General features: G+C 37.5%; 1 protein-coding gene across 14 annotated transcripts in view; it reads left to right on the top strand.

Annotated features, from left to right (window-relative positions):
- Nucleotides 1–13,506, top strand: part of LOC148879128 (uncharacterized) — a 207,098-nt gene that overhangs the window by 186,637 nt on the left and 6,955 nt on the right. For 8 of the 14 annotated variants that reach the window (XM_088960546.1, XM_088960544.1, XM_088960551.1 and 5 more), the window contains 2 exons: nt 5,935–6,017; nt 6,142–6,196. In XM_088960546.1, coding sequence (XP_088816672.1) covers nt 5,935–6,017; nt 6,142–6,196 — 138 coding nt within the window. Of the gene's footprint in view, nt 1–5,934; nt 6,018–6,141; nt 6,197–6,597; nt 6,908–13,506 lie in introns of those variants that run through there. The other 6 variants (XM_088960545.1, XM_088960539.1, XM_088960550.1 and 3 more) reach the window with 2 other exon arrangements.

The raw sequence follows: 13,506 nt of genomic DNA, 5'->3' as shown, positions 1-13,506 counted from the left end.
GCTTGGTTCAGCAGATTCCATGTGGCAGTTCAGCAGAAAGGATATAGGCAATGTCAATTAGATCGCACACTGTTTGTGAAAAAAGGAGAAGGTAAAATTGCTGCTCTAATTGTATATGTGGATGACATAATTGTTACTGGTGATTGGGAGGATGAAATTCAGAAATTGAAACTTTTTCTTGCCACTCAGTTTGAAGTGAAGGATCTAGGACCTGCCAGATACTTCCTTGGAATTGAAGTTGCCCAATCAAAGAAGGGTATCTTCATTTCTCAAAGCAAATATGTCCTAGATTTACTTTAGGACACTGGAAAGATGGGGGTGAAGCCAGTTGACTCTCCCATTGACCCCAACCATAAATTAGGTGACAACTGTGGTGAATCGCTTAAGGATGTGAAACAGTTTCAGAGGCTTGTAGGGAGATTGTTATACCTTTCTTTGACTCGCCCAGACATTGCATATGTTGTTGGTTTCCTCAGTCAGTTCATGCATGCTCCTAGGTCTTCCCATCTTGAAGCAGCAGAGAGAATCCTCCGATATCTAAAGAAGTATCCGGGTACTGGTTTGTTATTTCAAAAGCACAGACATTTGAAAGTTGAAGTTTATATAGATGCAGATTGGGCTGGATTCCAAAGTGACAGAAAGTCTACCAGTGGCTACTACACCTTTATAGGAGGGAACCTTGTTACATGGAGGAGTAAAAAGCAAAATGTGGTAGCTAGATCCAGTGCTGAAGCTGAATATCGTGCTATGGCCCACGGGGTTGCTAAAGGCATGTGGATAAAGAATTGCTGCCAGTGACCAAACCTATAACTCTATTTTGTGATAACAAAGCAGCTATAAGCATTGCTGCCAATCCGGTGCTACACGATAGAACAAAGCACATCGAAGTTGACAAGCATTTTATCAGAGAGAAAGTTATCACAGGCGAAGTGTGTACCCCCTATGTCACTTCTGAGAACCAGCTTGCAAACATCTTTACAAAGGGTTTAAACCTTTCCAGACATCATGATCTTTGTGACAAGTTGGGCATGATTGATATCTATGCTCCAACTTGAGGGGGAGTGTTGACAGTTGTTTATGTATTCAGGTTTAGTACCATAAGGGTATTGTTGTAATTTCTCCTCTGTTTATATTGTTCGACTGTACTAGTATAAATAATAAAATCATTCTTTCCCCCCCTATGTTCTAGAGGGCTTTCAGTCACTCGACTCTCCTCTCTTCACTTGCTCTTGCTCAACATAAACCACTATTGCTAGGATCGCTAGAGAGGAACAGGAGGAGGAGTAGGAACACTGTTACTACAAGGGCAAGACAAACTAGGAATGTCCATAGAGGTAGGAACAGGAAAACAAAAAGGAGTTCGATCTTCACAAAGACTCTCCCCTTGAAGAGAAGGACGAGTGGACTGAAAATATGGAGTAGACTCAAGGAATGTAACATCCTTAGATATGTACCTTCGGCCAGTATGGGAATCAAAGCACTTGTACCCCTTTTGGACTAGAGAGTAGCCAAAAAATATGCATTTGATAGATTTAGGGTCAAGTTTCAGGTGAGAATGACTCATGTCATGAACAAAGCAGCTACAACCAAAGACTCTGAGAGGCAAACTGAAAATAGGATCCTTAGGAAACAAAAGTTGATGAGGTGATTGAAGAGAAAGGGATCATGAAGGAAGTCTATTAATGGGATACACTACTGCTTCAACTGCATCCCCAGAATCAAGTTGGTACATTCATCTGGAAGAGAAGGCCTCTTGCCACCTCAACAACATGTCTGTTTTTTCTCTCTGCTACACCATTCTGTTGCGGAGTGTGAGAGCATGAACTTTGATGAAGTGCTCCCTTTCCTTCAAGGAATAATTGCAAATGCTTTTCAAATTACTCCTTAGCATTGTCAGACCGTATTATCTTGATGTGCCTTTCAAATTGTTTTTCCACCATCTTGAAGAAGTTTTGAACAATGGAAGGGACCTCATCTCTACTCTTCATTAGGTAAAGCCAAGTATATCTAGAGTAATCATCAATGAACAATATAAAATATTTATAGCCACCCATACATGGAATAGAGTATGGGCCCCAAACATCAGTGTCTATCAAGTTGAAAGCAACACCACTCCTTCTATTACTTCTAGGATATATAGTTCTACATTGTTTTGAGAGATGACAAACTTCACATTGCATACCCAAACTAGACTTAGACTAACATAAGTTTGGAAACAAAAATTTAATGGACTTAAAAGACACATGACTGAGGCGACAATGCCACAACTTCAAAAAACTCAAATTTTCATCATGACATGACTCAATCTGGCACAATAATCCTTGCTCAGAGGTTTGATCAAAAAGGTAAACTCCATCAGCTTCATGTCCAGTTCCAATCGTCCTCCCCGTTCTCAGGTCTGGAAAAACACAATGAGAAGGGAAAAAGGTCACTGAACAGTTATGAGATTTGGTAAGAGTGCTAACAGATAAAAGATTCTTGTACAAGTGGGGGACATGAAGGGCGGAGCTTAGGGAAAGATCATGAGTAAGCTTAACCTCCCCCAGACCAGAGATAGGGGTTTGAGATCCATCAGCTACAGTGATTTTCCCTTCCCCTGGAGCCAACTTATAAGAGGTGAAGTGAGAAGACATACCAATCATATGTGCACTAGCTCCAAAGTCCACAATCCAGGATCTAGTAGGAGAAGATTGACAAGTAAGTGCAGTACCTGATTTTGCAAAAGCATTGGAAGGATTGCTAGAACTAATAGAGGCAGAGAGCCCAGACTTCTCAAGCTGAGTCAACAAAATCCTAAGCTCCTCCATCAGATCAAAGGAATCATGTGTTGGAACTTGTACATTAGGAAGGCAATCAGCTCCAACAATAGCAAGATGAGCATTACCCTTCTTTGCAGTTTTAAATTTGTCAGGCTTCAAATGTGGATTCAATTTGCAACACCTATCCTTTGTATGTCTCGGATTCTTGCAGCAATCACATACCACATCTTCATGCTTTTCATTAGTACCCTGTTTGTTTGTACTCAACTTGGACCTTGAAGACATGTAAGCAGAATAATCCATCACTAGGGTATGCATCATAACAACTCTTCGACTCTCCTCTCCCTGCACCAAGGAGTATGCAGTAGCAAGGGAAACATTATCTGTACTCAAGATGTGTTGTCAAGTAAAATCATACACACCATTCAATCCTGCCAAGAAGTCAAACACTCAATCCTTAGGGTTCTATTGCAAATTCTCCAAATGATCCATTTCTTCCCATAGAGACTGCAAAGAAGAGAAGTACATGGCTACAGTCCTCTTCCCCTGATGTATATTATAGGCTTCTCTTCGGAGTTGATAGACTCGGGCTGTATTTTTTGTATGTGGCTGTAACATGATCCCAAATATCCTTGGCAATGGAGAAGAACATATAATTGCAGGCAATATGTGGCTGCATTGAACACACCAGCCATGACATAACCAAGGAATTATCTTATTCCCATCTACCAAGTTTAGGGTCATCAGCTTTTGGCTTCTCCTCCCTATCAGTAATAAATCCCAGCTTATCCCTACCTCCGATAGTAAGCTTGGCTGATTGAGACCACTCTAGGAAGTTGGTTCCATCAAGTTTTACAGTGGTTATCATACCACTGGAGACATCGACATTACCCGGTAGCACTTTGGAAACAGTTTGTAACTCCTTAGGCACATCCATTTGAGCTGAGTAGGCCTTTTAACAGTTCTACAGCACTACAACCACCAACTGACACACACAAGACCCACAAAAGATGGGAAACACTCGGCTGGAATCCAATGGGAGGCCCAAAACTGAACTGGCGGAAATATAGGGAAGAAAAAACCAAAACCAACAAGTTTCAAGCATGCATTGAACTCAGACAAGGAAGAAAAAAATCCAAAATTGAACCAGTATTTTTCTGTAATTTTTTATTGTAAAATCTGGGAAAAGTCATAGACACAAGATGAAGATAAGAACCATACCCTAATAACCCTAAAATCAGGGCGAACCAGAGTATATCAGATTCAAGGGTTGCTGCCAATCCCTGTACGGACTGCTGACATCATCCAGCGGCGGTCTGATGTCAGCAGGTCTTCATGAGTTTGGGAGTTGGCAGAGGATCCTAGTCCAAGGCTTCTTCCCGCTCTGATACCAAGTTGTCGAGTGTAGGACGAGGGAAGAAAGAAGAAGAAGAAGAAGAGAAGAGGGAAGAAAGAAGAAGAAGAAGAAGAAGAAGAGAAGAAGAAGAAGAGTTACGGGAGAGAATAGGGTGTTATACCCCTAAAGCCAAATACACATTCTCAACAAGGAACTACATGGACACTTGGAGATGTGCTCTATGGAATTAACACTTTAAAACTAAGTCAAATGGTAAATCTGTACATGTTAGATATTTAATTAAATTCAGTAAGGCATAAGTCTCAACATGATATAAGCATATCATACAAGACACTGTAACTGTATACATATCCATATCTTTGATTTTTATGGAATGAAAGGCAGTGTAGTGGTTTTCTTCTGCTTGGGTAGTTGGGTGTGGATTATTAACTTGATGAGGGTTGATGGTATGGCTGTAGGCTCAGAGTTTATTTTGACTTGTCTTAATTGCCTATTTAAAAGGTTGAATGAAGGTTAGTGATGTCATTTCCTTGGGAAGTAGCCTGAACTGCTTGTTTAGGTGGATTCCTTGATCAGCTAACACCCTAGCTGATAGCTTGGCCAGAACTGGAGTAGCTAGACAAGGGTGTCTTTGGGGAATGCCAGGACCTGGGGTTCATTTATATTTAGAAAATCATAGTTTTTCTGGATTGTATGGTCATCTATTTGCTGCATTGTATATAGCCCCTGCTGTCTAACCTGGATAATCTTGGGTTTGTTCTTTAAGGCAATTAATACAATCCACAGTTTATTATCGAAGAAAAAAATTCTACATCCTAATGGGCTTTTTGTTTTTGTTTAGACCATAAATCCATCTCTCTCTTTAAATTTTTGCTTTTAATAAAATTTTCCTATATTATAAAAAATTAGGAAATGGAGAATTGTTCTCCTGTTTCCTGTTGTCAGTATCTGTATTCAGGTATGATGGATCCTAGTAGCTTCATGATGGCATTTTATATTTTATATAGAGAATGTCTGGAATATTTTATAAGAAAGCATTTAATGATGAAAATATGAGATCCTTTCTTTTCCTTACTCATCACATAGAAAAGTGCCACAAAACCCAAAGGATTTTATGCCTATAAGTCTTGTTAGCAGTACTTTATCTCATCCAAGGTGCTCTTATGAGACTTAGGAAAGCAAGATTTCAGGTGGTTTACTCGTACATGGTTCAAAAGTATCAATATGTATCATACCGTATCGTACCATACATGACAGTTTTCAGGGTCCCTGAAATGTTAAAAACAAGCATTTAAGGAGTTTCAGTAGTTTTAAATGTTAGAACTCCTCTTAATACATCTGTCCTTCAATTATTGAACTGAAGAAATATAAAAAAATGTATTTTCATGTTCTAACATGCTCAATACTCAGGTTTTGAGTATCAAGTGTGTCAACATGGTTGTCTACTAATCTTGCATATGAACATGAGGTATTTGACATGTATTTAAACACACAATATGATAGAAGTTACATATGAAGGTATGAATTATAGAATAGTGTCATCTATTTCTATAGAAATTATTGAAAAAAGGCAAACATTATCAATCTAAACAAAGATGAAATCAGGTTGCCCTGTTATTTCATGTTAATATATAATGTTCTGGTATTGTCTCTGACACTTGCATCCAGAAAGTTATGTTTTAGATCTAGGAAATGTTTGTCCTTCAGGATGGCATTATCTCCATATTTATCCGAACTGCAAGTTATTCCTTAATCAAAGGTAAAAATTCCATGCCACTATTCCATAACACTGATGGGAATTCATCTCTTGAAATCAAGGTTGGGGTTTGGCCAGCTTCCTGGAAGTGCTCTGAGGAGTATTTTTCACATCAAGTGAAAAGTAGAGATCCTCTTAAACTAGGGTTAGTTTCTCATACCACTTTCTGTATTACTTAAATTTCTCCATTCGTTTCTTCTCTTATGTTTCCTCTCAAAATGATTGCCTCTGCCAATTAAGTTAGTATTTTTTTTGTCAATGTTTGGAAGGTTTCCAAATGTCCGGGCTTTGCGTTTAGTGCGACAGCTGTTAGTATGGGAGCCTGTAAGTATTGAGATTTCCCAGTTTCTTTCTGTAAGCATAAATGGATCATGTTTTTACTTAAAATTTGATATTTTAACAATAGTTGGCAAAATAAAAGAAGTTCCACTGCTGACATTGCTTGTTTGATGGAATAGAGAATTGAGGAGTTTGAAGTCGATGGTGTTGTTCATAGAGAATAGTTTTATTCATTATATATTGTTACTTGTTACACTAATTGGAGTATTTCTGTGCTTTTCAACCATTATATAAAAAAGTATATAATCAACAGAATAGGCGCAGTTCATACTTGTTCCTCTTCTTTCTTCTATGTTTCTTTATTTCTTTTTTCTCTCCACTTCTTCTCTAGACAGTTCACACCACTAATCAAAGCAGAGATGCATGAATATTTTTCTTGGTACCAGAGCAGGAAAAATCTCAGTGATCAATTGCAGAGAGTTACCCTTCTGACGTCATCAGCCAGAATAGTGATGTCAGCATTTGAATAGATGCCCAATGAAAGATAAGAAGGAAAACTCTAGATTCTGAACAAGGGATTATGTGAGATCTCTTGAAAATACGGTTGTCATAGATTACATGAGATCTCTTGATTAGATGAGACTTCTTGACTGATATTGTAAAATCAATGATGCCGCTGGTTTTTTGTGAGAGATTTGTTGTGATGTCATAATTTTTCTGATGCTTCTAGAATTTCTGATGCATTTTTTGGACTTATATTCTAGTGTGATTCTTTAGAAGTTCATATTTTTTGTGTCACATTGGTATTTTCATGCAAGTGACCAGAATTGGAGTCTCATAAATCACTTTTTTTTTTCATAAATCATATTTGGTCAGTATAGATATTAAAGAAAAAAATAAACAAAAATGATGTAATAAATCAATGGTAACATGTTACTCTATACAAAGGAGATCTAACAAGTTCAAATCTCACCATTGTCATTTTACAAGTGATAAAACAGTGACCTGGGCAGGTTGTTGAAAACCAGTTAGGTTGCCGAAACCTGGACAGTTTTTAACAATTCTCATTGGTTGCAACAGATTAGCTTTTTCTTCAGAAACCTAAAAACCTGTGGTCTAATAAATCAGAATGTCAACCATTTCCCAGTTCTGACGGTTGAATTGTCTGGTCCATTCCATGTCTGAAAACATTGATTCATGAGAATTTTAAGTTGCTATTAATAATCATGGTTGTAATGAGTTAGCTTAAAACCAGTGATCTAAAAAATCAGAATGGAAATCAGTTTCTGGTTCTGACTGAAAATGTCTGGTCTGATCCAAGTCTGAAAACATTAGTTTCATCTTCAGTTACTGCAATGAATTTGACAATGTTAAATTAGTTCCTTAAAGTTTCCAGTTTACATGTTCTTTTTCTTTGTACTTTACTCTTTATCAGGAAGCTGTCAATCCATAGCTGATTTATATACTGAGAATGCAATGTTCAATTATTAATTTTTTATCTGGTTTCATGCATGGTTGTGCTTCCAAATTGCTCATATCTCTTCTATTTATTTATTACTAATTAGTATTTTTTCAATTATCTGAACTCTGCATGTTTAATTTATTGTTTTGCAATCCTTCTATCTGATATTTTCATTCTTAATTCTTTACTCATTCTATGCTTTTTCTGAAGGAGAAATCTTTCAGATTCTGTTTATATATGATAAAACAGCCATATCTATACTGTCCAAACTATTGGTTTTATTTTTTATTACAAATGTGCAGTTGGAATGTTTACATTTATGTTTTTATTCTGCTTAGTTAGGGTCAGGTTCGTCTGTTTAAAATAGCTTTTTTATCACTGTTCTTGTACTTTCACTACAGCAGGGGCATAAAGGTCTTTTCCCTTTTAATTATGGTCACCCTTTATATAATAATATAAGCTGGCACCGCCAGACGGATTTTTACTCTCCAAACACTTCACTTTTCTTCTCCTTTCTCTCTCTCTCTTCTCTTCTTCCCTATTTCTCCTTTTTTTCTCTGCTAATATGGTATTAGAGCGGTTCTACTGGGTTTGAGAGCAGATCGAACAAGTTCTTTCTTCTTTATCTTTCTGTCTTCTCCAGACTGAGATCAAAGAAGTTGACCTACGACTGGTACAAGTTTTATTTTACCCTTTTTTTCCTTTCTCTTGGTCGTGTACCAAGAAAAACCCTATGAAACAAGACTGCTGAATGCTGTCAGAGGGATTGTGATCCTGTACCTGAGAATGGGATACCTGTAGATCACGAATGACCTGTTTTTACCCTGTTTTGGTGTGACTACACTGTTTTATGATCTCTCCTGGTAGTTGGTGTGTTTAGATGATCTGGAAAATTGGACTGACTGTTAAACTTGTGGAGTGCTGAAATCAACCTAAAAAAAATTTGTTTTGGAGAATTGGAGCTGGTCTGTGTTCAGATTGTGTCCAGACCAGAGTGTGTGCATGTCGACTGCATCTCTGGTGTGTTTCTAGGACTTTTTATGGGTGTCAAGAGGGGTCTTAAGGTGTGTGTTGAAACTGAATAGTGTTTTGAATCATGTCCTCTGAGAATTCTGCAACTTTTGGGGTTTCAGGAGGTCAAAACATAATGAGGGGGGGGGGGATGGATATGAGTTTCCCCATGGTTGTAACTCCCTTTGGTGGACTAAACTACCTTTAATGGTGTAGGGGAATTAAACTCTACATTAATGCCATGGGGAAAATAGGGTACATTAATGGTAAAGTGAAGGAATCAAAGACTGGAAGTGCTGAACATGATAGGTAGGACCAAGAAAATAGTATGGTGATGTGGCTCTTGATTTCCATGCTGCCACAAATAAGGAAGATATTTGTGTGGGGTAAAACAGCTTGTGAAATATGGGAACAACCGAAATCTACCTATTCGGAGCAGAGACACTATGCAAAGATATACCAATTGCAAGCTAAATCCTCCACTTGCAAGTAGAGAAGTCCCTCAGTGTACTACTCAAATTTGACATCAATCTGGAAGGAAATGGATCATTAACAAAATGTGAATTGGAAGTGTGATGAAAATGCAAAGGCCTACAAGTCACTTGTTTTCCAATAACGAGTATTTGCTTTTCTTTTGGGGTTGAATCCTACATATGAGTCTATTAGGGTACAAATCTTGGGAAGTGTTAGAGTCAGTTGTAGAAGGGTAGTATAGACCTTTTATATTAAGTTATATGTTTAGTGTTTAGCTGATGTGGCTCTCACTTAAGTGAAGACATAATAGTAATTTATGTTTATTTAGAAAAGTATAAATAAAGACTGGCTGACTAGAGAATACAGGTTTTTCTCTCTAGTTCAACTGGAACTATTCTTTCTCTTCTCCTCCTTCTTCGTCTCCTTCTTCTCCTTCTTCTTATCTGAAATCATACGGACACTGTATCTGAATTTTATCATGGCATCAGAGCCACGATAATTAGTTCAGGTCAACCTCCTTCCTTTTTCTCTATTCTGCGCATTCTCTCCTAGAGTTTTGCAGAATTCTCACTGATAGCTAGGAGTTTCTCAAAAAGAAAAAAAAAAGGACTGGTCGTTTTCTCCTTCTAGGGGTTTTCATGCCTCCAATGAGTGCTGTTGTGGTTGGTAGAAAACCCTCTACTCGGCAGTTCGAAGAGGGCTGGTTTCATGATGGTAACAATGCAGGTTTGGTACCCTCTACTCGGCAGGTACATGGTAGCTGAATCGAATTGTGTTGTGTAGCAGAAAAGTTTTTTTTTTTTTGATATGTTGCAGAACTGAATGTCCTATTCGTGAGATGTATTGTGAGGGTTTATTGTGCTGACAGTGGATGGCAGCAGTGGTGTTGTTGCTAACAGTGGTGAAGAGTTGTGAGTGTTGTTGCTGAAATCTATGATACTAGGAACCCTAGTACTATTCAGTTGTTAGTGTGTGGTGTGGTGACTAATTGGTGCAGTAGAGTGAAAACCTAGTGGTAGAATTTCTCCCTTTTTTTCCTTGTGCGGTCATGGGAGACAGGAGTGAATGCAAATCAAGTGTGATGGTCCCTTGTGATTATTTGAATGTGCAGATGACCTCTATAAAATTGAATGGTGAGAATTATGTTCCTTGGGTTAAATCTATTGAAGTTTTTCTGAAAGGCAAAAAGAAAGTGAAGCATGTGAGGGAAGTTAAACCCCCAATTGATTCTCTGGGATATGATGAGTGGGAGCAAGAGGATGCTCAAATTATGACATGGCTATGGAACAGCATGGAATCCAAATTCAGTGTGAACTTCATGTTTTTAGATACAGCCAAGGAAGTATGCTATCATGCAAGGAAGCTTTATTCTGGACAAAATAACACTACTAGAGTTTACCAACTTTACAAAGAGTATTTCAATTTGCAACAAGGGAATCAGAGTCTTGAAGACTATAATGCAAGTATGAGAAATCTGCGAAATGAGTTGAATGTGTAATCACCCTCTTACACCTAATGTCAAAATTCAGCAGTAACAGAAAGAGCAGTTGGATGTGACCAGATTTTTAGTAGGGCTGAAGTCTGAATATGAACCAGTAAGGGCACAGATACTAGGTGGATCTGCTCTTCCCTCTCTTGAGGAAGTGTTTGCTCGTCTTCAGAGGATCTCAGTTGGACCCACAGAGAATTCCACCATATCAAATAGGTCTGCATTTGCAGTTACGAGAGGGGGAGGTCATGGTGGTAGAGGAGGTTAACCTGGTCGTGGTAGTGGTGGTGGACCCATGTATGGTCATGGTGGTGGTTGTGTTGGAGGTAAGTTTAAAATTTTGATACAATATGCCCGATACAGGGCGTATCATATCGTATCTTTCAAAAACATTTACGGGATATGCATGAAAATCGAACATTTCGTCTTTTTTCAGGCGTATCGGGCCCATATCGAGGTGTATCGAGGGCGTATCAAGGGTGTATTGGGGCATAAGTAGCATATCGATGAAAAAGATACAACCAAAAACTGAAAAAAAAAATAAAGGGGAAAAGCAAGCTTCTTTTTCCTAAAATAAGCCTTCTTTCACCCCCAAATGACTCTAAAACTCCAAACCTCATTCCTAGAGTGATGGATTTGCAAAAATTTGCAAGATACAAGTGTGAATCGTTAACTTTTTTCGAAAAAAAAATAAATTTTGAAAAAATATGTCAAAAATAGGTAAGTTCTTTCAATTTTTTATAATATCTTATGATTTCTTTTTTTCTTGAATATTTAAATTTATGTTGATCTACATTTCTTACATTCAAAATCATAATTTTTTCTATGTTATTAATAAATCTATGGAAATTTCATGAAGATATTTGGGGAAAATATAAATTAATAAAAAAATCTGAAAATGTAATTTTTCTCTACCTATAAAGACTAAATATGTTTTAGATCTATGGATTCATCTATCATATCCATAGAGCAATTGAAATTTCTTCGTTAGTATATTTTTTATTTTTATATTTTTAGAATTAAAAATAAATAATAGTTAATTATATTTTATCATTTGATCACAACAATTGAGTATATTATAATTCTAAGGATGATCTATCATATCCAAAAACCAATTGAAATTTCTTATTTAATAATTTTTTATTTTTATATTTTTAGAATTAAAATTTGAATAATTAATTAATTATATTTTATCATTTGATCACAATGATTGAGTGTATTATAATTCTATGGATGATCTATCATATCCACAAAGCAATTGAAATTTCTTCTTTAATAGCTATTTTTTAATATATTATATAATGTTAATTTTTTTATAATTTTTGGAAATAAATAATAAATAATTATTGATTATATTTTCACTTAGAAGTTGTGCCAATGCATGTTTTATGGTTGGATAGGAGAGTTGGGTTTTTCCCATCCCATAAAACATTAAAACTTAAGAATTATAGTCATACATCGAGTCTTGTCTTTAGTCCATTCGGACATCTGGGGTCCAAACAGAGTAGTGTCTTATAATGGTTACAAGTACTTTGTAATTTTTGTTGATGATTATTCAAGGATGACATGGCTTTACCTTATGAAAGAAAGGAGTGAACTGTTTTCTATTTTCAAAAAATTTTATGCTGAAATTCGCAATCAATTTGGTGTACACATTAAAATTCTCCATTCTGATAATGGTCATGAGTATTTTTACACACCATTTCAAGAATATTTGGAACAACATGGCATTATCCATCAAACCTCGTGTACCTACACCCCTCAACAAAATGGGGTGGCTGAGAGAAAGAACTATCACCTTTTGGAAACTGCTCGGTCCCTTTTACATCACATGAATGTTCCCAAACCCTTTTGGAGTGATGCTGCACTTACATTCTACTTCCTTATTAACTGCATGCCCATGTCTATCCTTGAAGGTCAGTCCCCCTTCTCTGTTTTGTTTCCCACGTTGTCTCTTTTTCCCCTTACTCCCAAAGTTTTTGGATGTGTGTGTTTTGTTCATAATCTTGGGCCTAGAATGGACAAATTAGATGCTAGATCCATTAAGTGTATCTTCCTTGGCTATTCCAAGACTCAAAAAGGGTATAAGTGTTATAATCCTAGTTCTCGGCGTTCTTTTGTGTGTCCTGATGTTACATTCTTTGAGTTTGTTCCTTTATTCTCCAGGTCGGGTGTTTCTTCTCTTCCGTTGCTATCACCTCCTCTTCTAGTTCCAGTTGAGGACCCCGTTCTCCTTGTTCCAGTTGTAACCAAGTCTTTGCCTCCAATGTAGCTACCTACAGAACGACCACCTATCCGGCAAGTGTATACACATCGTCAGGCACTGGCTCCTCCTCCAGCATCGTCACCGTTCACAGATCCAACAATTGTTACCACCCCAGCCCCAGCCCCTATTTCTAACTTTGATCTCCCTATTGCTTTGTGGAAAGGTAAACACAGTTGCACTCTTCACCCCATTTCCAATTATGTTTTTGTATCTCACCTTCCGGCTTCCCATCGTTAGTTTGTTTCTATGTTATCCTCTGTCTTTGTTCCCAAGGATGTCCAGGAAGCTTTCACTTCTCCAGGGTGGCGCCAAGCAATGGAAGAACTCTTGGCCCTGACTCGTACTCATACGTGGGACCTCACCACTCTTCCGCCTGGTAAGCATGTTGTAGGCTGTAATTGGGTGTACACGGTTAAAGACTTACTTGATGGGAGTGTGGAACGGATGAAATCTCGATTAGTTGCCAAAGATTATTCACAGCTATATGGTATTGATTACATACACACCTTCTCTCTAGTTGCCAAAATTGGGTCAGTTCGTGTTCTGATTTCCCTTGCTGCAATGTTTGATTGGTCCTTGTTTTAGCTTGACATCAAGAATGCTTTTTTACATGGTGATCTCCTTGAGGAAGTGTACATGGAGCAACCACCAGG

The sequence above is a fragment of the Nelumbo lutea genome, chromosome 1, assembly GCF_056320005.1.
Source record: "Nelumbo lutea isolate HS-2025 chromosome 1, American lotus-T2T, whole genome shotgun sequence".
NCBI lineage: Eukaryota > Viridiplantae > Streptophyta > Magnoliopsida > Proteales > Nelumbonaceae > Nelumbo > Nelumbo lutea.
This window is presented reverse-complemented; position numbering and strand designations above follow the sequence as displayed.